We start from the raw sequence: 24,621 nt of genomic DNA on the forward strand, positions 1-24,621 counted from the left end.
TGTATATGAAAGTTTAAACAGTATACTACAAATAAACACATACTAGAGAGCCTAATTATTAAGTTCAGGTGTTTTACCCACACCCATTGCTAACAGGTGTATAATATATTTTCAGTAATGTAATTTTTAAGACTGTGCATAAAGTGAGGTTTACAGTGACATTGTTTAATTAGTTTGGTGATAGTTTGCATCTTTGCAATAAATCAGATCATCAACTGATAGCCAAGCCATCTTATCCAACATCAATGACTGGATGTTTTTGAACTAGATTGGCTTAATTTCCAGAGATACATTTTGTGCAAAGCTCTTCCAGAAGAGTGGGGCTTGTAGTTACAAAGGGGAAAGACAAGACTATATTAATGCCCATGGCTCTGGAATGAATTGTCCAGCAAACAATATTTGGGTGTCCACTTATTTTTGCTCCAGCAGATGGTTTAGAGGAAAAAAAACATGTTAATGTAATAGAAATGCAGTGCAATATAAATGTATTAAATAAAAGCCAAGAATTATTTATTATTTTTTGATTCATAAAGTATAATAGATTTTACGTGCAAAATCTTAGTACTATACATATGAATATTTAAATAGATTATTCATGGTAGTCATGGGTAGCTATTTGAAATTTATGGAAAATACAAAATTAATTCTCAAAATCTATTGAAATTACAATAAATCATAAGTGGTACATTAAATAATGTAATTTATAAGTGATCAGGTGAAACAACCATGTTTTAAATCTAAATTAAATCTTAAGTCTAAAGAAGCAAATAATCCAATGAAAGTCAAGTGTCTCCCTTGTTGGAATAACTTAAACCCTAACTAAATAAAATCTAAAATAAATTTAGTGAACAATGTGTGGACAGTTTTTAACTGGCCCCTTCATGTATTCACGTCATGGATGATTTTTGCTAGTTTGCTCTCCTTATTAGGCTGAAAGTAAATATTACCTTACTCTTATCTGTGGGCCAAGCTGTTGTAAATAAATACTGCCAGTCTATGGTGAATAATTCATACCTATTTAAAGATGGATGTACACTTACACATTTAATTAAAGAGGTGACAGAGAATAGGAGTGAAGTCTGTGTTTGGAAGAGAGAGATTGGGTGACAATTTTGTTGGGTAAATGTTGCATGAATCAGTAATATATCATATAGGCTAAAATTCACAATGTCAAGTGTTAAACAGGAAAAATTATTTTGTGTACAGTTTGTTCTGGAAAAAAATTTTCCCTTTAACTAGGCATTTAACTGGGCATACCAGGTGATCAATGAGACATGCCGCTGTTTTATGACCCTTTGAGCCAAAAATAGAAAGTTATTATGACTGCAAATAGCCATTTTTAAACTGGACATCAGACTTTTTTCCAATTTTACATTTGTTTAACCTTGTAGTTTTTTTCTGTGAAATATGTTTTTTGTTAGAATTAGCTGGGTATCATAAGTTCGATCTACTAATGTAAAGAAAATTAAAATGGCAAGCCAGAGTAGCCTAAAATTTTTGCAATGATCCAAGCTGTAAAATATTTTTTTAGTAATAAAAATTATAGGATAGGCTAATTTTCTCTAAGTTTAAACATCGAATTCTAAGTATTTACTATGCAATTTTACTAACAAAAAACTGTAAACAGAATGTCATCATAGACTAAAATGAAATATTCCGTTTCGTTTATTTATTTATTTATGCACCATATAGGTTAATCTAGAAACCTACTCTGGTTAGATTTGCAGTGTATCTGGTGGATATTTCTGAAACGGTGGGTGCAAGGCAAAAACACACCCATCCATCATAAAGCATTCCATAATAGTTTATATATTTCACTCTTTACAGTGCACTATATCATCAAAAGATTCAGAAAAAGTCTGTGCATAAATAAAACGTAGGTTAAATGAAAGGATATTAAATGGCTTTTAAAGTAAAATTTGACCCAGTATTTTTAATAAACCCACAATAATCTAATTAAAATGACTGAAATTTGTGATTTTGTTCTTTATTTTATGGACAAAGATGTGTGTTTCTATTATAATTACAAAAAAGTACAGATGTGGAAACCATCAAAATCCAAAAAATGACTGTCATGTACTTTAAAATTGTATGTGTTATCCTTTCTTTTCTATTGGTACCATTTGCTACACATTTTTCAAATGTAAAAATCATCCAAGCAAAATTATTTACTCATTTAACATCAAAAGTGTGCCTGTAGGTTCTCATGACCCAGTGTGTAGCGGTGTTTACACATACTAAGTGCTTGTTTTCCACTCCTAGACTGATATTTGGTGTCAAAACAGTCGCACAGCTGTTGATGTGATGTGCCCAGTGTAGACAGCTCCTCAACTCCTAAGCGCCAGAGGCTCAGCCAAGGCCTGTGCAACATGCGGAGTGACGCTTCACCAGTGCTGGCTGTAACGTGTCTACTCTACTGGATTCCACCTTGCGTGTGTGAGTGGCACTTTTTAGCTTGCAGTAGAAAAACAAAAACATGCCAGTAGCTTCTCTAAATTGCCTCTAGATTTAAGTATGCACATACATGGATGTGTGTGATGTTGTGCAGGGTGTGTTTGTGCCCAGTGTTTCCAAGTGGATTCAAACCCACCACAGATCTGATCAGCCTTACATGGTTGGTAAAAAATAAATGAACGAATACATACTTATAGATCCTGGTTAAGGCTGCCAAGTTTAGGGCACCATCTGGGGCACTGTGTTTGCTGTCCTCATGAACATGCTTTACTGTAATCAAATCAAAAGCTATTGACAGCTGTCACTTGTGAATGGCAAAGTTAAAGGCTAGGGCTTTCACTGTTGCTAAGCAACAATAAAAGCAAGATAGTAATAGTATAGCATATTAAATACTAAAGAAATTAAACTAGACAATACTAAAAAAATTAAATCAAATACGGGTGACATGGTGGCACAGCTGGTAGAGTGATTGCCAAATGGCAACATGGGTCCTGGGAACCTTTAATTCTTATTCTCAGTGTTCTGTCTGTGGCACCAAGGTTTTTCTACTGTGCTATCCCCACCAATGTGGTGGTACCAGCCTGGTTAGACACTCTTTGCAGCTGGCCATGGGTGAGGAAGGGAAGGCCGGGTGAAGTATTGCCTCATTGTCACTGCAGCAGGAACACCTGTGGTCAGGTCAAAGTGGTAAAAAGAATACAGACAGATCATCCATAAAGTCTGAATTATACCTGAAACTAGAAAGAAATTCACTTACCACATTTTAATTAAACTATTTTAAATAAATGAAACATTCCTTTGTATATATATTGCTTTAGTCTATATACAGTATCACTAGATGTTTTATATCTACTACTCATGTAATCTTTACATTACATTATGCAAACTGTAAAACATAGGTTACTTAGCTCCTGGAAGCCCCAAAATCACACGGTGTAGATCTCCTGAAAAAGAGACCTTCAGCTGCTGGTGGGAGCCTGGATCAACAGGTGGACTGCCCACTACATACCGCCTTTTTTACAGAAAAGAGAGGTAACTTTCACCTTTAACTTTTACCCCAGTTTACCACTCACTCTGGTTCATAAGGATTGACCATTGACTCTCACATCTCAATTGGTCCAAAATAGTTTGTTGTCGATGGTTCCACTTTTCTCAAAACCATAAATAATGGTTGTTGTTTTTCATGGGCATCCCTGTATTTAATGTTTAAACATGGACTGGGAATGTTTTTGCCACTTGATGTTGTAAATCATGGGGGCCTCGAGGACAGTAGGAAATAACATGCCAAGTACTGGTACTTGTTTATAACTGGCATATATTATATTAATCTAGTCTTGTGAATGTTTTAATGCCACTTTAGGAATGTAAAAAGAACATGTGAATAATATTATTTATAAACTCATTTTCAAAAAGGTTGGGCTGGTAGGTAAAATGCAAATAAAAAATAAAAACAGTGAATTGACTGACTGACTTTAACAGAATTTATATAAAAATAACAAAATCATGAGAATACTGTGGCAAACCCTTGTCAGCAAACATTTTATTGCTGCATCTACAAGTGCAAGAAAAGATTCTATTAGGCAAAGTGTAAGCATATCAACAACATCCAGAAATGCCACAGAATTCTCTGGGCTCAGGCTTATCTGAGATAGGCTGACACAATGTGGCAAAGTTTGCTGTGGACTGATGAATCCACCATTCACCAGGCCACAAAGGAAGATGACCATCATGACTATTACCAAGGCAAAGCTCAAAAGTCAGCATTTGTCATTGTATGACAAGGTGTTAGTGCCAATGGCACTAACTTTCACATCTGTGAAGGAACTATTAATGTTAAGTGGTACATATGAATTTTAAAGTGACATATGCTCATCTAGACAGTGTTTTCGTTAGGGAGGACCCTGCTTGTTTTAGTAACAGAATGCCAAGGCACATTACACATAAGTGTAGGTACTAGACTGACCTGACACACAATTTAGTTCACATTAATCTTATTTGAATAATACTTTCTTCACAGATCTGAAATGGTTTTTGAATGTCCAGACTACCACAGTGCTGGGAACAGCTCCTGTTTCTTTGACAAAACTCATACATCCATCTGGATCATTTATAATATCACCGTCATTGCTACTAATGCTGAAGGGAGCACATTTTCAGAGCCAGTAGAGGTGGACGTCATGGATATTGGTATGCTTACTTTTGAATGCTTATCTATTAATTAAACTTAGCAGTGACATTTTAGAGATAAGAGTTTGGTTGGTTACCAGTTAAAGCTTAGTGTTACTGAATATTACTGAAACTTCATGGCAAACATTACTTTAACTGTGAAAATGGAACTGCTGTGAGGCTGGGCAACCACTACAATAAGATAATGTTAGGAACTGACTTGAAAAATTGATAAGGTCTGTAATTTAGTTTCATTAAAAAAATTATTAGGTCTTTAATTTAGTTTCAATAACTTTTGGTGAAAATCACTGGGCAGCAAAATATAAAATAACTGAAAGGTTACTTTCTATTAAATACAATACACTTTCAGGGGGTTTTGGACCCTTTCTAAAAGCAGGATTGGCCACAATTATTGATGGTTCTCCATGTTCCTTTCCAAGTGCATAACCACACAGCTACTAACCGACTAACAGACAAATTAGAGTGCCATTTTTCAGAGATGCTTGTATGTGGTTGTCATTTAAAAAGCACGTGTCTGCATGTGAAATAGCGATTTAAACATTCTGTTAAGTTAAAATATAAACCATAAATACACAGGAGCTTATTCTGTATATTTAGGTAAAAGTGTGGTCACATATTTTTGTAGTTAACACAAGTAAATGGTCCTAATTGTCATAATTTAGCTAGTTAAAAAAAAAAAGCATTGAATGCTACTAGAAATAGTGCACTTAGACACTGGCTAATGTACTGGTTAAAACTTTGTCTTCAAGTTTGTTAGGTAAAGTTTATGGACACCTTGATACTTTACCCAAAAAAGTTATGTAAGCATGTTTTGTAAGCATATGAATCAGAGTGTATTATTTAAAAAAAAAATTAGCAGCAGGGTTCCTGGTGGTGGTTCTTGGATTAGCATGGACTCAGCATAAAGTGACCGTTTGGGTTTTCTTTCTGACCTATCCCTTACAAGCATACATAAACATCTGTATTTGACTCTGTGTTCTATATAAGATGGAATTGGTTAGAACATTTTACTGTTATAGACTAAAAGTATCAGGTGAATGTATATCATTGATATGTGTTTTCTTGTACAGTCCATCCTCATGCTCCAGAAAATGTGACTTTGACACTGATGGGAACAGAGGAGAACCCGTATTTTCTGGTGAAATGGGAGGCCCCACGTGGTACAGACACTCGTTCAGGCTGGGTAACTCTGAAATATGAAGTTCGTGTAAAACTAGATAGGGGAGGACAGGAGCACATCAGTGAGTGGGAGGTGTGTTCCATACATTCAGAACTCTATCTTATAAAACTCTTATGATTATAGTTGTTTATGTTGACATTAACATTCATGGTTTCTTATGGGTATAGGTGTATAACTGTGGCAAACAAAAGAATCTAAGTATCTACAGTCCACAACCAGGAGGAAAATATACTGTACAAGTACGCTGCAAATTAGACCAAGGACTCTGGAGTGAGTGGAGCCCTTCAGCTTTCATTCAAGTCCCAAATAGTAAGATTTCTTATTTCTAAAGCACACTTCGTAAAATTTGTGTAAGGTTTGTAATACATAATGGTCATTGTTTTTACGTAAACATACTTTCTTCAGCTCAAATACGTAGTAACATCTATTATTTGACCTGAGGTGAGGATGGATGAAGAATATCTCTGCCATTAAAATGAAAGTACTTATACTTAATCAAGTTTTTTGAATGAAATTAACACTTTATACAGGCCTGTTTAAATAAGGTCCTATTCCTGAGCCATGGATATGAAATATTGCAGCTATAACAGCACCCATGCTTCCAGGTAGACTTTCTAAAGGATTGTGTCTGTGGCAATTTGTGCCAGGTTAGCTAAAAGAGGCATAGCTTGCAATTAACGTCCCAATATACTTTTGGTCATTTGATTTTTCATTTCATTTTCATCAACTGCTTTATCCTGGAAACACTGGGCTTAAGGCAGGAATACCTGCCCGTCCATCACAGGCTTCAACCATCTCCTATCCTCAGATATAGCCAATCACGTCTGTGTAGACACCTGGCCGTTCGATAGCACCACTGAGATTCGAACCATAGTCTGTGGTGTGCCGTGCCACCTTTTGGCACTGTGTTAACATGTATTGGACTTTCCCCCGACCACTGCAACTGTTATTTTCTATAATTTAATAACTGGAATACTCCATTATTTCCCAATATTTCAATATAATGTCAATAAGATCAATATAATGTACATTGTAGCCCAACTTTACACCAGACACTATGCATTTTGACAGGCATTTCCCTGGCATCTAGCAAAACCCAGATTCAGCTGGTGAAATGGGATTTCTCACTCCCGAGAAAGTATATCCATTGCTCTAGAGTCAAATGATGGTGTGTTTTACATCACTCCGGCAGAGACTTATCCACGGCAAGCTTGTGTACGTGTGCTTGATCATGAAAACCCAACCCATAAATTTTCCAATGAACTCTTCTTGTTGACATTTTGGACCAATAGAGAAAGTCAATATTTACAAATCACATGCTTCAGCACTCGGCGGTCCTGTTTTATGATCTTGTGTGGCGTAGTGCTTTTGCAGCTGAGCTATTGTTGCTTACAGACATTACCCCAGACAAAAATCCACTAATCCATACATGTTAAAAAAAGGAAAGCAGCTTGTCTCACCTTGAATACTGTCTTGTGTTTGCAGACTTGATACAAGAACAGCCAGTAACGTTCCTTATATCCTTTGGCAGTGCCTTTATTGCCTTGGTTACTGTTGGAATACTAATAGCCACAAGAGAACAGTAAGTAACTAACATGTAGGCTTTTCACATTTAGGCTTTTTAAACATATGACTGTGTAGGTTGTACACCTAACACATATGGCCAAAAGTATTTGGACACCTGATCATGAACTTGGGCATTAATAAGGATTTGCATCCCTTTGCAGCCTCCACTGTTATGGAAAGACTTTCAACAGGATTTTAGAGTGTGTGTAAATTCAGCCAAAACAGAATTTGTAAGTTATGTATAGCGCTTTTACAATGGACATTGTCTTAAAGCAACATTACAGATTCCAGGTCCAGAAACACTTAATGAGCAAATGAGGGTCTAAATGGCAAGGAAAATCTCTACATATTTTAAGGAAGAATTCCTGAGAGGAACAAGACTCAACAGGGTCCCATGCATCTTGGATGGAATTGCAAGAAGGCCAGGCTCACAATCACTGGTCCAATTAATCCCAGAAATGTTCATTAAGGTTACATTTGGGCATTGGGAACAGTACTTAAATTCCTCTACACCATAGTTGTCAAACCATTTGATTATGGTCCTTACATGGCACACAGTCATGGCAGAACAGGAAAGGAAGCATATCACAACAGGTTAGCAATAGGTGTATCTTAAACACCTGAACTTAATTATTAGTACTGCTCATATACTTTTGGTCATATAGTGTATTCAGGTCCTAGACACATAATTTTAATTATTAATGAAATAGTTTTAATTTTCTACTTACCTGACTGTGGTTAATCAACCAGGCTGCAATTAAAGGTCATATTGTTCTTGAAGGTTTTGCCTTGAGGTGCAAGGTCGAACAGTCAACTGAGGTGAATGCAAATGACTCATAAATACCATCTATGACAATTAGTGCAAATACATTATCAAAGCTGATACTTTTACAAAGCATTGTTTATTACTGAGCTGTATCATCACACAATGAGCCGTGTGGATGAATACAAAACAATTTACAAAAAACAAACAAAAAACAAACAAAAAACAATGAATTTAAAATCTGCTGTGCTTGATCGACCATACTTTCAGTGAGTGGAAAGTAATGTAAATTTATGGTCATGCCATGTATTTAAAGTTAATGTTTTGCATGTTTTCTCCTCTAGTGTTAAGAATTGTTTACTGCCCCCTGTTCCAGGACCAAAGATCAAAGGCTTTGATAGTCACCTCCAACAGGTACTACAAAATGTACAGAACAGCACTGTAGCTTTGTCTTCTTTTAACACTCTCAACTCAACTTTATTTATAGAGCACTTTAAAAACAACAACAGCTGTGACAAAGTGCTGTACATAGATACTTATAAAACATAAAACAAACACTAGAAACAATGAGAAGATAAAAACAATAAAAACAATAAAAGAAATAGATGAAACAAATAAAACGGTAAAAACTAATAGGCAAATAAAACAAGGGCAAAGTCTCATGCTGAATTGAAAGCCAAGGAATAAAAATGGGTTTTAAGACTAGTTTTAAAAATAGCCAGTGAAGAGGCCTGTCTAATATGGAGTGGTAGGTTGTTCCATAATTTAGGGGCAGCAATTAAAAAAGCTCTATCCCCTCTGAGCTTACGCTTTGACCTTGGCACCTCCAGGAGCAGCTGATCAGCTGAAGTGTGGGGATGGAGCAGCTCAGCGAGGTAAGGCGGGGCAAGTCCATTTAAAGATTTAAAAACAAACAACAGAATCTTAAAATGTACTCTGAAATGCACGGGCAGCCAATGGAGGGAGGCCAGAATGGGGGTTATATGCTCTCTCTTACGTGATCCCATTAAAAGTCGGGCCGCAGCATTTTGCACTAACTGGAGACGTTTGAGGGAGGACTGGCTGACTCCAAAATGAGCACTGTATAATCATTCACAATTAAAAAATATTTAAATATGGACAGGATCTGAACTAATATCACGGTTTCTCATACCGCTATATTTACGTACAACTATACATTTTTAAATATAACATTCAATGAAATATGAAATAGATATTGGTTTAAAATTCTGAACTGGTATTGGATCAGATTTTCAATAACATTTATGCTGTGTATGACTAACAGCAACATAGATCCTGGTCACTTTAATGAGTGACTGAAACTGGAAAACCAACAGGGGATTGAAAAGTCACAGTTAAAATAGCACTTACATTAAATCGTTTTACATTAAAATTGTTTTGTGCAAATGATGTCATTAAAATCCCAACAAATAAACAAGCAAACAAGCAGGAGGTGTGGGTGCCAATTTAAAACTCTTATATGAAGTTTTGTTTGTTCTCCTTAATTTGTGTTTTTCCCAACCTCTCAAAACATGCACAAAGTGAGTTGGCCAATACAGATTGCACTTAGGTGTAAAGGAATGAACATTTGAGTATATGTGATAGACGAGCACCCTGTCCAGAGTGTATTCCTGCTGTAAGCTGAACATTTGGCAGGATGACCCACCACGACCCTAATTAGGGTGCAATGGTTAGTGAAGATGAACGAAATATTTACTCAACATGTTATTGTTAGTAAGCTGTTATGTCAGTAATGACATTTAACTACACATGACTAAAGTACTGCATACATAATTAAGTAAAAAAGTAAAAAGAACACTAGAGGCCATGTGTTATCGTGAATAACAGCAAGGACGTAAGTTCAGAGTGCCCTACAGGGTGTAGAACACATAACCTTAAGTGCTCTATTGCTTCTTGTTTAACAGTTTTGCAAAGAAAAGGTTTAAAATAGGTTTAAATACCTGTATATAATATCAAAACAGCCAGAAATGTAGTTCTATAATTTCCTAGTTGATATACAAGTTAGCAAGTTATAAACAAATAACAAACGAATGCAGTGGTAATTACTAGTACATTTACATTTACATGAAAATGTACATTTACATTTTCATTAGTGTGTAACTGAGTCAAGAGGCACTGATATTGTTTAATTTTCTGCTTTGATTTCTTTATTATGCTAATTAATAATCTATTTACATTACATCATCATCATAATAATAGTAAAAAGCCAAACAACAAATTAGTTTTACTGTCAGATCCATTTATTATTAATAGATAAACTGATTAGATATTTGATATGATCAGAATCGGTTGTATAAAGACAAATAATTTGAAAATACAGCCTTGTATTTAGTACAGCTTATACAGTTTGCAACACACACACACACACACACACACACACACACACACACACACACACACACACACACACACACACACAAAATGTCCTTTAGTTTAGGACTGTCTTACTTGCTGAGAGCTTGCCTTAAATAGAAATGGCTTAGAATATAACAAATTGCAAATTTTACTCACAACCTTAGTGCCCCAAATTAGGATCATACATTTTGTGCCATCTTTTACAGACAGACAAGTCAGAAGATATATTCGGCACCCTGAACTTTCAAGGCATCATTGCAACACCAGACTGCAAAGAGCAGGTGGAGTATCTTGTGGTGCTCAACAGTGAGGAGGACAGCGAGACATCTGAAAGTAAAGCTCCTCAAAAATATCAAGAAACAGATCATAATTTTTCACACCATGAAGATGGAGTTCACTGCTGCAACACCGCGTCAACACAAAGAATCTGGAATAAGCTAAATACCACTCAAAGCTTACAATGGAAAAGACCAGCTGTACATAACTGTCAAGGTTCTGATCATGAATCTACATCTTTATATGCATCTTTAGACACTTTCTACACCCAAGACGTGAACCATCAGCAAAGAATGGTAGTTTATCAGAACAGTCAGATAAAATCTGAGAAAGACTTGGTCAGAAACTGTCGGTCAAGCTGTATATCCAGCATGGAGCAAAATGAACTTTGTCCTGATGGGTTCGAAGAATATGCTAAAGAAAAGCATAGAGCAGACTGTAAGCTAAACCCCACAACACAAGAAAAAGAGGACTACAGTAAAGTCAGTGGGATTTACAGTGACATTGTACTTGTGCTTGAAAAAGACAGCAGTACTATCGATATGCACAAAGGAAAAAATCATGAATGTCCAAGCAAAGAGATTCATGGTAAATCTATTCACCCAGATAAGGTGGGCACACATTCTCAGGACTACATGGTTACTCTTTAGGTCATGTTCTAAATTAGACAATTACTACTACACTATTTGCAATTAACAATGTAATTAAATGGGGTTCAATAGAGGTATATCATAGGATTTTTCACATTGCAAATTTTCCATATTGGTCTTTCATAGAAGGGTGTTTAATGACAGCTTTGTTTGCTATCCATCATTCAGTCACATGAATGTACAGTGTTCATTTATTTCCTAATTCTGGTATCTTAACTACCCAATAAGAACGCTCAAATCACATTAGTGTTATTTCTATTTAATAAACCAAGCTGGCATGGTACCACAGAGTGGCACCATTTAACATTTTCTGCCGCTAGCTACAGTCACAAAGTGTAAAGCAAAGCTGCCCTCAAGAAGTCCTTGAATCCACTAAGTGAAAAGGATGCAGAATCAGTTGTTAATATCAGTTGTGTTTCATTGTTCAGCTATGCTTTAGTCTCATTGCCATCAACTAAGAACTACAAATGTGTTTTGGGAGTTCCAGTTTGCCTGATCATCTTATTAAAAAATTATTATATAGTAATTATGGGGACAAAGCCTAGTTCTGCATAAACAAACATGTCAATGCTGATGGTAATGCAGTAAAAACTGGCATGCTTCTGTGATTGATATCATCAACTGGTCCCAGGAATATTTAGTTGCCAGCAAACACCATTGGTTACTGTATGCACAAATGCAACTTAGACCTTATAATGCACAGTAGAAGCCATCTGCCAACAGCCTACGTAAATGTTACTGGCTCTCCTGGGCTTGAGCTCACCTGAAATAGGCTAATGCAAACTGAAGACTGTTGTTGCCTGGAGATTCAATCTTTTAGTTTGGTTATAGAAGCAATGGCTGTCATGTTTACCAACATAAAGTTCAGGAGCCTCCTGAAAGTTCCCGAAATAGACTTCAAATAACAGCCACATTTTGCACGGTACAAGTGCACAGTGTGGGTGCTGAACTGGCCTGCCTGCAGTCCAGCGGACATCCTGTCTGCTAATGAAAACATGTTGCATTATAAAGCACATATGACAACTAAGGTCAAGTATAGTTACACAGCTTAAGATCAAAGTGTTTATTTACTTAATGGTTAATAAAAGTTCAACTCTTATGGACAGTATTGCATGCATCAAATTTGGAACTAAAAAAGTTTATAAGATATAACACCAAAATGTTTTTTTGTACAGTTTTCGATTTATTACAGGTGGAAAATAACTCACAAACCACTGTAATATGTATAATTTGTCAATATTTTTAAAATGGAGATTTCATTTTGTGCAACAGTACCAGATGATCTACATTGTTTGCCTTTCTATTGTTTCATTGTATGTTAAATTGGCAAGGGCAGTGGTAGTCCAGTTAAGGTACTGTACTAGTAATGGGAAAGCTGCTGGTTTAAGCCACACCTCTGCCAGGTTGCCACTGTTGGGCTCTTGAGCAAGGTTAGGCTTGTATTTGCTCATAATTGCAAGTCACTTTGGATAAAAGCGTCTGCTAAATAGCATGAATGTAAATGTAACTGCTTCTAACAGGCGATAAAAGGAGCATGCTACATATACAAAATTATATTGTAAAAAATGCACATACTATGGTTGTAAATACAACAGACTTTTTGAATTAGCTCAAAGTTTTCCTTGTTGGGAAGCAATAAACTGGCTTTTTGTGTACACATTAATACACTCAGAGTTGCTTTTTAACTCACAAAAAGCTGTTATTATGGTTTGCCAGTCATTAACCTTTAAATGTCTCTAACTGAACTAAAAACCGGAATGTATGCAGTGCCCTCTTGCACCAGTACTACCACACATTATTAAACCACATTATCACAGCACTCTGTGACTACATGGACAGCGTTCCTCCAGAACACTCACAGAGGTGGTGTTAAAACTTGTATAATGAAGTATAAACCTGTATAATTTTTTTCCAAGTAATCTGCTTTTCTGTTATATTTTAAAAACGTAGGAGACGGACTGGCTGCTCTAATTGGCCTATAAGTACAAGTAAGTGTGTAAATAAATGAGTGTGTGATGCTGTTTAATAGACTGGATTGGATATTTCTAAACAATTAGGTTAAGAGAAAGAGTGAATACTGACATACATTTTGTTTGCACTTTTATCCATGATCACAAAGGCAAAACAATTATTTTAATATTTAACATAATGAACATATTCACAGGATGTGACACAAAGTGGTTAATTGGTTTCCTATCTGTGGCAGTGAAATTTACTTTAAGCTACTGTAAACATTTACACACATAATAAAATAAATGATTTTATATCAATAATGTTTGATTAATTCACGATGCAGTAGTGTATTCCTTAGAAAAACTAGTGAATTATAAAAAATTATCAACTTCCTTCATGGTCGTTCAGCAGTTTGTCTGAATCTGGGCTGAAGGCCATTGAAGAAAACTGCTCCTCCAAAGGCAGGACCTTGTGATTGTAGTCTTTCTCCAGCATTTTCTTCCAAATTTTAACTAGAAAAATAACACACAGACACAAAAGAATAAGAATATAAATGTACATTTATACCAGAGTGTTTACATGTACAGAAATCACATTTGGTCAAATGATTTATGTCAGATTTAGTTCAGTTCAGTTTAGTTCATTTTATTTATATAGCACTTTTGCAGACAATAATGTCTGCCCAAAGTGCTTCACAAAAAGTACAAATTTACATGTACACACATACATATACACACATACATATACACACATACACAAACACAACGACATAAACCCATCAATCTCAACTATTATCATAGGCCATAGCATAAAAATAAGCTTTTAATTTAGTTTTAAAACAGGTCAATGATGATGCAGCCCTAATCTCTAGCGGCAAACTGTTCCACAATCTTGGGGCCGCAATTGAAAAGGCCCAATCTCCTTTTTGCTTAGATCTGGATCGTGGAACAAAAAGAAGTAGCTGAGATGACGACCTTAAGGCTCGCGCAGCCTCGTAGTAACAAAGCAGGTCCTTAATATAAGCTGGAGCCATATCATTTAATGCTTTAAAAACAATCAATAAAACTTTATACTGGATTCTAAAATGAACAGGTAGCCAGTGTAAAGATGCCAGAATGGGAGTAATGTGATTTCTTTTTTTTGCACCAACCAAAAGGCGAGCTGCTGCATTTTGAACCATCTGTAAACGGCTAATTGACTTCTGGCTTAATCCTAAATACAACGCATTACAGTAATCCAACCTAGATTAAATAAATGCATGAATTACTTTCTCTAAATCATGTTTAGAGAGAAATGATTTAATTTTAGCAATTTGCCTCAGTTGAAAAAAACTGCCTTTGATCACAGCACTAATTTGCTTATCGAATTTTAGGGTTTAGATTTAAATTTAAATGGTTTAGATTTAAATGGTTTCCGGATGATAAAGTGCAATCCAAAAACCATTAAAAACATGCCTATGGATCAGAAACTGGTTAAATATTGTTTAAAAAATTTCCAACACTGTTGCAGAAGTTTCCACAAAGCTGTTGTACTTGTATGCTGCTTTGTTCCCACCATTTTGTCTAGCCCATCCTAAACCAGCTTGATGGGGTTTATATTTGTAGGCTGTGCTGTCCATTCCATGATTTGAAGCCTGGAGGTATGTTTTAGGTCACTGGTCAGGTCCATTGCTACAGAATGAAGTCCTGACCAAGTTGATGTTAATCAGAGGGCATTGCATGGTGCTGCAAACTGCTGTAATGCTGTAGCAACCTCTTTAGTTAAGGATTCATGTCATTGACTCACGATCCAGCAGAAAAAAGCAGATACATCAACAACAACAAATACTTAGACTGCGGCCTTACTGTATTCAGGCTCCTCTACTGCAAGGGGTTCTGCTTGTGGCTCTGTTTCCTGTTCATTCTCATTTTCAACTTCCTGCTGTTCGTGCGAATTTGCCTCCAGATTAGTAACCATTACTTCATAAGCTTGCCTGGCCTGTGATGTGAGCTCAATCATTTTGTGATAATGGTCCTGAGGAAATGACAAGATTAGCGTTATTAGTCACAGCTAGTCACAGCACTGCACATTAAAATGTTCTACCTGTTTTAACTTTAATAAATGATGAGGTTTTGTTCACCGTGGGAATACTCTGCATAATATCATCCTGTAGTGAGGATCTGTGTGTGCTAGATTTGCATTTACTCACAGTCTTATACAAAAGTCTGAATAACCTTCAAAATTCATGTTTTGTTAATTCTCCAAGTCATAGGTTCTACGAATATGTCTAATGTTTTTTTCTCCCCTGAAATGTTAAATTTTTGCATAATTAGTACATTAAATGTCTTTAAGGTCAGGTACCTGTGCTCCATCATAGTTAAAGATGCCCACCAAACTGACCGGAACAGCTTTGCTTACACAGCGTCCCAAAGACTTCCTTGACAAGGCAAAGACAAAGGGTACTCCTTGCTCCCGACAGGTATCAATGATAGTGTGAAGAGCATCATCCAGACCCCCTGTGTAAAAAAAACAGCCTTAAAACCTGCAGACTAGTCTTATAACTAAAGCCCTACCTAATTTATGGCCATTAAAATTGTGTCACATATCGTGAAATGAGCCTGTTCTTGGGTAATACACAAAGTTTACAAAGAAAGAAATAAACTGTACATAGACAGAGAGCATATAACTCTGGCTTGTTTTCTGAGGCGCAGCACAGACTACAAAGAGATGATCGTGTGTGTAGAGAAGCACATTTTTCCAATGATTATGGAATCCCCAAATGTTTACTTTCAACTGTTAAGGTGGGCTGTGCTGAGGATTGTAGCTTCTATTAATTCTATCATTTAATTTCTGAGTGTTATTAAATTACTGCCATAAAAATGTGGCACTTTTCTTTAAAAATCCATGAAATCTGTGATTTCTGAAAAACAAGGTAAGTGTTTATAACATATTATATTTATAATATATACAACAGTTGCAATCAGAAATTCCACCCCCTCATGATAAAAGGTATTGTGGAGTCGTCTCAGTACCCAGAAAATAATGTTTATTGACACATACAAGCAATTTTGATAACATTTGTTATTAAAATCATCTACTTCTCTTGACAAATTTTCATGTGCAACTGTACACAAGGGTACATAAAACGAGGGTGAATAAAACAGCAAACAATGGATTAAGATTTGTCAACACACATACCTTTAGACTGTACACGTTCACAGTTTGGAGAGATGATAACACACTTGACTTTCCTGAGCTTTAAATGTTTCAGGACCTCCCTGAGCCCCATGACCAGTCGCCTCTTCATTCTAGCTTTCATGGGGTCCTTCTGGTAAAGCCGATCCTGGAACCTCACCAGCTCTTTCAGTAGTGTGGTCACACACTCGTCTACATCTTTACTCAGTATCTGGCTGCAGTAGCTGTCAAAGTAAAAACAAATAAGAACATTTGAGCTAAAACAGATGTTAGTCACAAATGAATAGGTTACAAATCGTCTTGACAAACAGTAAAGACTTAAACATATGTAAGTTTTTCTTACTCTCTGAATTTCCTGCTGTGGATTTTAGGTAGGCTGGGGTTGGGGACTGGATTGCAGTTTGTAGAAGGTGTGGTTTCTTCAGCAGAGTTATTAGGTTCGTTTACTTCTGAACTCATTTGGTCACCCTCCTCAATCCAACTTTGGTCACCTGGTAATAGAATCAAACCAATGCATGGTGGATAGTGCTACAGTCTTATTTTTGCTCCACTGCTGCAGACCCCTACTCTGACTGAGGTAGGCTGTCAGCGATAGGTTTACACACAAACCAGTATCATTCATGGAGAATCATGCACTGTCCTTTATATTTTCCTTTATTGTGCATTTGGCTTTGACCAGCCACCTGAGCCACAAGTTGCAGCACTAATACGGAATCCGATTGACCATCTCTCCTAACAGACACAGTCAGTGGTGGTGGTGCCAGGCTAGTGAAGTGATAGGGGTTTGGTCATAAAGAACTTAAAGTAGCTAGTGGTAAGGTGAAAAAAGGCTTTCATTGACCAGCTTGGAGGTTGTGAAAGTGGCTGAAAATGATTGGAATTGACTAGATTGGAAGATAAAGTCCCAATTAATAAAAAAATATGCTTACATTGTAATATATTGTAATGTGCTTAATTACTAATATGGCCAATAATCGCTGTAGTTTGGACATCTTAAAAAATTGCAGCTGGTTAGTTGATTTATATATCTTTTAACCAGCCATATACTGACACTCATCAACCCTTTTACTGTAAAACTAAAATTAACAACGAGTCAAAAAATATAAGTAAAACTGAACTAAAACTCTACATGTACAAGCTATTTAAAAAAGTAAGAGCAAAGAGAATATTAGAATCACATTTAAACCTGTGGTAGAAGCAAAACACAAAGTCAATGTCCTCAGTAAACTCAATCTACGGTTTAAAAAAGAAAATACTGGTTATACTTATATTGATAAATATGTTTGCATGGGTGTAAGTGTTGAATATTTTAATTAGTACAGGTTTAATTTTAGGGGCAAAAATTGTTCTGCTGAGCCCTCAACTAACTACTACAAAATTAAAAACAAAATAACAGCAAACTAATGAAAATTAAGGCTTTAATAACCTTAGAGTACATAGAACAAACACATAATTACTTGATGGTTCATGAGTTGCTTGTTCTGATGTGATCTCAGATGGATTCTCACTGGTCGGTGACTCCACCTGACTGACTTCATCCGTCATCCGGGCTGGATCTCTTTCCTCTAGCAGGCGATTTTGTTTCCTTTCTTCTCTCTCCTTCAGAATGATCTGTGCCAACACCCATGGCATGGAATTCACAAAACTGATGAAGTGCCAAACTTAAAAATTGTTACCTTAAATTAAGGCCTATAGAAGAAATGACTTACTCTTTTAAGAGGTGACGGCTTTTTGGCTTTAGGAACCTCTCGCTGTTTTCCTTTTTTGACCAAAGGACTGGTGGAATCCAGTGGGTTGTGAGCTACCCTCTCTTGCTTCCATGGATGCTTCTTTTGTACTGCTGGCTCTTTGTGGACAACAGGTAATGCTCCTCCAACTTGGGTTAGGAAAACAGGGACAATATTAACAAATTATAAAGGTAAATGTTAAGCATAAATTATCAGCATTTTTCTTGTCTTCAATAACAATACCTGAAAGTGTTAGAGGTTTAACATCATTTTTGGATTTCTGAGATTGTTGTTTCTGCTCTAAAACTGTCAACATGTTCCCAAGATCAAGCTGAACAGGAACCTTGCTTTTCTTCTGACTTGCCTGTTTATGAGGGGGAAAATAATATATTTTGGCATCTTTACAACAATAAATGAGTTTCTACAAGTTGGTAATGAGTTAATAAAATAACTTTACTGTAAAATATACACAGCCTAGCATAGCCTGGACCTAAGACATCATTCACAATTTAACAATTTTCAAATGAGCAATTGCCTCATTAAATTTACTTGTTGCACTATTTTTAGAGCACTACAATTAAAGCAATGTAATCAGATAACCTTATTATGTTCATAACACTGTGGTTATTATAAGAAAACAGAATGTTTGCGGTAGGGTCCCACAGACAGCAGTTACAGCAGCAGTCAGGAACATGTTTGACCATTCAATCCATTAGATACAGCCAATCATGTCTGTTTTGGTGCAGGGCTAGTTGATAGCACAGCTAAGATTCGAAGATTTGGAGGGCATGAAATCTAAATTGCTAAATAAATTTTATATAGCTGCTATGTATTTAGTTGTTTTAACCTTGAATTGTAATTAAATACCTTTAATAAATGCAGGGCATGTGTGCATTGACTGTACCATGACTATAAATACATACGTACATGAATGCACCATGTATTAAAACATGACTACACAGAACCACACTTCAAAAAGCTTTGATTGAGGATTGGTAAATCAGAGCTGACCTGTCCTTTCTTTGAGGCAGTAGAGACAGGCTTTTCATTAGTGATTTTGCTCTTGTGTAGATTTTCTACTTGCACTGCTGATCCATCTCTCTCAGTTATCCATGTACTTTCCTGTGTAATGAAGAGAAAAACATAAATAAGCACAAAGGGTTTGTGTGAAAGGTCTTATTCTTTAACGGCTTTACCTGAATTACTGAATTTGCTGTTTGCTTTGGTCCTTTATTCAGATTACCAGAAGCTGAAGACAAGTCTGGGAACTCCTCTTCATCCTAAACATAAAATACGAATGACGTCTGTTGTCAGTCTAATAACTTGCTAAATGCTCCAGGTTGACCGTTTGTGCAGAACTGCAGAAATTAAACGGTCATTCTTTAAAAGTTTGAAACACTGGGACATGGTTAAATATCATAAAGTCATGAATCAATTCTACCTCAAACTTGGGAGGTGCCTGTTGTAACTGTTTATGGTCTGCCTCCTCCTCCTGACTCTCAGACACTGAATTAGATTGCTTTTTTTTCTTCTTTTTCTTCTTCTTAGTGTTCTGTTGAGTTGGCTGATGTGTATCCTCCTTAATATTAAGAGCAAAATGTTTACATTTGCTTACATGTACAAAACCAGTAGGCAGCCCTTTAATATAATAATGGTTTACCATAGTTTTTATTATACAGGACGTTTAGAACATGTAGTATTGTATAGGTGTATGGATGTGCTGCTGAAATTAGTGTACCTGAGAGGATGCACCACACACGGTAGAAATCTTCTGAATAACTTTGGGAGGCTGAGAGGCAATGTTGGCCCAGGATGCTGCTGGTGATCCATGAGGGTTAGGTAACACAAGCCCAATTTCTTGGCCTAAACAAAGAATGTGTTTAAACACAGAAATAATATATTAATACAAACTAGCAAGGAAATGTCAAGAACAGTCTCTTTTCTTATATAATTACTAGTTTAATTTCATGTAATTGTGTCGTAGATACTTGCACATTGACCAGCGAAAACACAATGTGAGGTACAACAAATCTTACCTATAACAGTGGAACAGTATTCAGTGGAAACTACATATTAAACATGTTTATTTGTTTGTTTATTAGGATTTCAACGTCATGTTTTACACTTTTGGTTACTGTTATGACAGGAACGGTAGTTACTCATTACATCATCAGTTCACAAGGTTACATCGAACCCACAGTCATGGACAATTTTGTATCTCCAATTCACCTCACTTGCATGCCTTTGGACTGTGGAAGGAAACCGGAGCACCCGGAATAAACCCACGCAGACATGGGGAGAACATGCAAACTCCACACAGAAAGGACCTGGACCGTCCACCTGGGGATCGAACCCAGTACCTTCTTGCTGTGAGGCGACAGTGCTACCCACTTAGTCACCGTGCTGCCCTATTAAACATGTAAAATTAAAACAGTCATCTTTCAATGCACAACAGTCAAACTGTCACATTACAAGACAGCCATGCATTTAACAAAAACTTAAAGGAAACATTTTATTTGTTAAATTAACAATAATCACAAATGTAAATGTTATAATATTATACCTGGTCTGGCAGTTAGTGGACTTTCTGACTTCTTTATTAAGGGGACTTGCTGTGTTGACTTTGGTTTCAGTCCATTGTTTCCAGCTGCATCCTAAAGTTAAAAACAAAAAAAAAAGCTTTGTTTTTATTTCAAAGGTTAATAAAATAATATGCATATCTGGACATGCCAGGTCAAAAACTTTAGCACATTTTAATAAATTTAACACTTTTATTTTACTTTTAACCAAAGCGTTTTTAATCTTATAATTATTTTTATTCTATGGTGATGACCATAATCAACTATTAACAAAGTTGTTATGGTTACAGTTATAAGCTTTACTGAGTCCTACAGTTTTAAGCCATTAGTGATTAGTCAGTCACAAAAAAGAAAGCTGTTTATTGATCAAACTTGAACAATAAAATTTAGGACATTTTGTAAGCAAGACTCTTATTCCAATTATTTTAAAGACTGATTTTAATGCATGTTTTAAATATAAAAAAATTATAAAGAATTTGATGCTTGAAGTTCTTGCAGATATTTTAATTTTCTATACCTTATTAGCAGCTGTTGGTGAACTCTGAAGTAGTGGCGACTTGATTGAACCCCAGCATAGTTGTGGTTCTTGGCTAAAGAGATGTTTGGTTTTGTTTGAAGTAATATCACCCAATTCTGGAAAATCTGATGACTTCACTTCGAAAGTGCTACTTTTTGTAACCTCTGACTTCGGCCTCTCCACTGATTTTGGAGCAGGTCTGTTGGCATTATAACCTTTTAAAAAGAAAAAAAGAGAATACATTATTAGGATAATAATATAATTTGATTTAATAGCAGCACTTTGTGTTTGTGTGGACATCATTATGTATTCATCTACTTTGCCACCGAGCAGATTACCTTTTTTGCTTCTGTCTGATGTGCTTCTGTTTCTTTTGTTGTGGGGAAATGGCTCAGATATTTGCTTCAATGGCTGTGAGGTATTAAAATGACATTATTAATACCATTATCAATTGCAGTTATTTTAAAACGGGAAGGACATTTCAATTAATTAATGTCTTATGTAGCTATAAAATGAAGCTAATTTATCTATTCACAAGAGTGTAAATAACTTTGAGCAGCTCAGATGTTTGTACCCCTTAACAACAGAAAAATGAATAGCAGACATACCTGGGTGGATACGGGACAAAAGTAATTGCACAATATTAAAGTATTTATATTACAATATTCTACTGTGTAACTACTGTATGTCCACAACTGTACTTGCCATGAGGTAATTATTCTACTAAAATATATAACAGAAATGTTGACTACATGAATGCTAATGCAAGATGGTTGATGCTAAATGGAACTGATCATTTGGTGCATCAGTATATGTCCTTAGAAGTAATTAAGAAGCATATGTGTGCGGTAGAATATGCATGATGCATAGCACAATAATATAAAGATGTGAGCAAGAAAATTTTCTAGATGCACAAAAGTTACGCCTGGTAGTGCTACTCTTAACGTTACATGTGTACACATATGTGTAGTTTCTGGAAAACTACAACTGTGGCTTAAGCACTCATCCCTTCAGTTAGTACACTAGAAAGCTACCTGATGGGTAAAATGTTGATGGTTCTATTTGGTGTAAGTTTCAACTTACAAACAGGATAAATACATTTCAAATAAATTTCAAATAAATTAAATAAAACCTTTCCAGTTTGCTCTGGTATGGGTCCTTTTCGAGCAGCATCAACCTGAAGACTTGTACTTCCTCTTGGATGTTGGAAGCTACCGGAAACAAGTCTTTTTGGTCCACTGTTGTTTTCTGACTGTTGTCTTTTTTCAAACCAGTTTTCAGATAAAGGCTGATTTGTTCTATCTTTTGACACAGGTCTACATAAACATAAAACACCAAATACATTACAATTAATTCAATAAATACATGACAACAGATAATACGTTGGGCAACACAGTGAGAGCAGTTGCAGAATTATGAATAAGACAAGGCTTAAATTATGTGTGAATATATAATAAACATATAATTGCAAATTATGTACTGGAAAGACATTTCACAAGACTTTGGTGTGTATCTGCGGTAAGCTGTGCCAATTCAGTCAAAAAAGTCTTTGGTGGGTCAGACACTGATATCAGATGAGAAGGTCTAGTCTACCATAAATGTGCTAATTCATTCCAAAGGTGTTTTTCAGGTTAGGGTTTTGTGCAAGTTACTGGCGTTCCCCAACACTTGGCCGCCACTGTTCTTTTTGTTTTTATAAATGCCATGTACTGTGTATAATCACATGGTTAGAAATAGACTTAGGGTTTTTCTTTTAATCAAAAAAGTTTTAATTAATTTTATATTTGGTTTTGAAATACCACATAGAAAAAGTAAAAAGAGCCTAACCACACAAAACACATACCTTCTCAAAGCTTCCTGCATTTTTATTTCAATTATCTTCTGTGTTGGGTCAGTCAGCAACTAGAGTAAAATCAACAGTAAGTATTTATGATCAATGATTACACACTGAACGGTCTTGTTATCTTTCAAGAGAGAATTAGATCAAATAAACCAGTCAGTGTTAATGATTTACAAAACTTCTTTTTTTTAATTAAATATTTACAATATACATTTTAACCAACTTCCAGGAATACATGGATTAACTGCTACTGGAACTGGATGCTACACAGTTGCCATGCCATGATTTTATTTGAAACCACAGCCAAGCTTACGTTGCAAGCTTATGTTTTAAAGCAGGTGTTTGCTTGTACAGCTGCCTTTAAGCCAGACATTCTGAAGCTCCTACTGTGGTTTACAGTTCTGTAGTTTAGGCCTATTACTGCAATACATAAACGCATTAGTGCAGCTTACAAGACATGATGTAGTACTTCAGCCCAGCTGGCAATAAGAGCTGATGCCGTAGTGCTTGGCAGTAAACAATGTTCCAGCAGCTTGTGATGCATGGCAGACCTGTTTTTGGATGGTTCCTGGATTACATGTCCATACAACATAGGGTGACAAATGAAGTTGTCTTTCTTTAGTTAGCAATGGGTGGGTAATTTAGGTGCAGTTAAACTAGTCCAGTTTATATGAGCACAGAGAAGTCAGCAACTATATTTAATCATAAACCTTCTAAGAAATTAGAATGGTGAGTATGGCTCAAGATACTGGACATGTAATCGAAGGGCTGCTGGTTCAAATCCAACCACTGCCAGGTTGCCACTGTTGGGCCCTTGAGCAAGGCCCTTAACCCTCAATTGCTCTGATTGTATAGGGTCACAACTGCAAGTCCCTTTGGACAAAACAGTATGATAAATGCAAATGTATTTTGAGCTAACATGCAATATTCTGTATTCTGAGATGGACATGATACAAAGTTAAATGGCATTCAAAACTTTCTACCTGTTAACAAGGGAGTTTCTTAATAAAGTAACATTTAATTATTTACTTATTTGTCATAAATAGTAAATAGGCGAACTTTATTTTGCCGTCTAAAAATCTAAAACCTCAGTGTACACCAGTTGTCATGTTCATACCATTACTATTAAAAGGAAAAGATTATTAGTTTTTGCATTAACCAGAGCTAACGTTAGCCATTAGCTAAACACATAACACCAGCTGAAACACTGCGTCATTCCTTACCATGCAGCTAAAGCCTGCTGAATTAAAATATCAGACTTACATTCGTTATTTAATAGCTTCCAGTTTGACTCGTGCATTTTAACTCTGAACATTTTTTTCGAAATATAAGATGACAGCAGTTACAAAAGATAAAGCGTCTTAACAGGTCAAACTTCA

At 35.9% G+C, this 24,621-nt stretch overlaps 2 protein-coding genes across 2 annotated transcripts; one reads left to right on the plus strand and one right to left on the minus strand.

Annotated features, from left to right (window-relative positions):
* The first annotated feature begins 2,369 nt into the window (after positions 1-2,369).
* On the plus strand, positions 2,370-11,452 carry prlrb (prolactin receptor b). Its single transcript, XM_063018312.1, has 8 exons — positions 2,370-2,436; positions 3,354-3,486; positions 4,472-4,641; positions 5,712-5,893; positions 5,989-6,130; positions 7,307-7,403; positions 8,495-8,564; positions 10,733-11,452. The coding sequence occupies exons 1-8, from the start codon at positions 2,370-2,372 to the stop codon at positions 11,450-11,452; spliced, it is 1,581 nt and encodes a 526-aa protein (XP_062874382.1).
* Positions 10,390-24,621, minus strand: LOC134335146 (selenocysteine insertion sequence-binding protein 2-like). The gene is made up of 18 exons (XM_063017604.1): positions 24,506-24,621; positions 23,246-23,304; positions 22,535-22,718; positions 21,741-21,813; positions 21,403-21,617; positions 20,870-20,960; positions 20,045-20,169; positions 19,748-19,885; positions 19,503-19,586; positions 19,318-19,428; positions 18,550-18,670; positions 18,289-18,455; positions 18,037-18,190; positions 16,923-17,070; positions 16,583-16,803; positions 15,746-15,900; positions 15,250-15,418; positions 10,390-13,917 (listed from the first exon to the last, which is right to left on the minus strand). Exons 2-18 carry the CDS (start codon positions 23,263-23,265, stop codon positions 13,790-13,792), a joined length of 2,304 nt encoding a protein of 767 aa, XP_062873674.1. The 5' UTR covers positions 23,266-23,304; positions 24,506-24,621; the 3' UTR covers positions 10,390-13,789.

This window comes from Trichomycterus rosablanca, chromosome 21 (genome assembly GCF_030014385.1).
Source record: "Trichomycterus rosablanca isolate fTriRos1 chromosome 21, fTriRos1.hap1, whole genome shotgun sequence".
Classification (NCBI taxonomy): domain Eukaryota; kingdom Metazoa; phylum Chordata; class Actinopteri; order Siluriformes; family Trichomycteridae; genus Trichomycterus; species Trichomycterus rosablanca.

What these genes read in the sequence shown, in the direction of transcription:
- prlrb (XM_063018312.1), top strand. Translation starts at nt 2,370, where the DNA reads ATGCGGAGTGACGCTTCACCAGTGCTGGCTGTAACGTGTCTACTCTAC. An exon ending in CTTTTTTACAGAAAAGAGAG is followed by an intron (nt 3,487 to 4,471) that starts GTAACTTTCACC and finishes CTTTCTTCACAG; the next exon opens with ATCTGAAATGGTTTTTGAAT. An exon ending in AGCACATCAGTGAGTGGGAG is followed by an intron (nt 5,894 to 5,988) that starts GTGTGTTCCATA and finishes TTATGGGTATAG; the next exon opens with GTGTATAACTGTGGCAAACA.
- LOC134335146 (XM_063017604.1), bottom strand. Translation starts at nt 23,265, where the DNA reads ATGCAGGAAGCTTTGAGAAG. An exon ending in TCCACTAACTGCCAGACCAG is followed by an intron (nt 20,170 to 20,869) that starts GTATAATATTAT and finishes TTCTTTGTTTAG; the next exon opens with GCCAAGAAATTGGGCTTGTG. An exon ending in CACAGCAGGAAATTCAGAGA is followed by an intron (nt 16,804 to 16,922) that starts GTAAGAAAAACT and finishes TTACTTTGACAG; the next exon opens with CTACTGCAGCCAGATACTGA.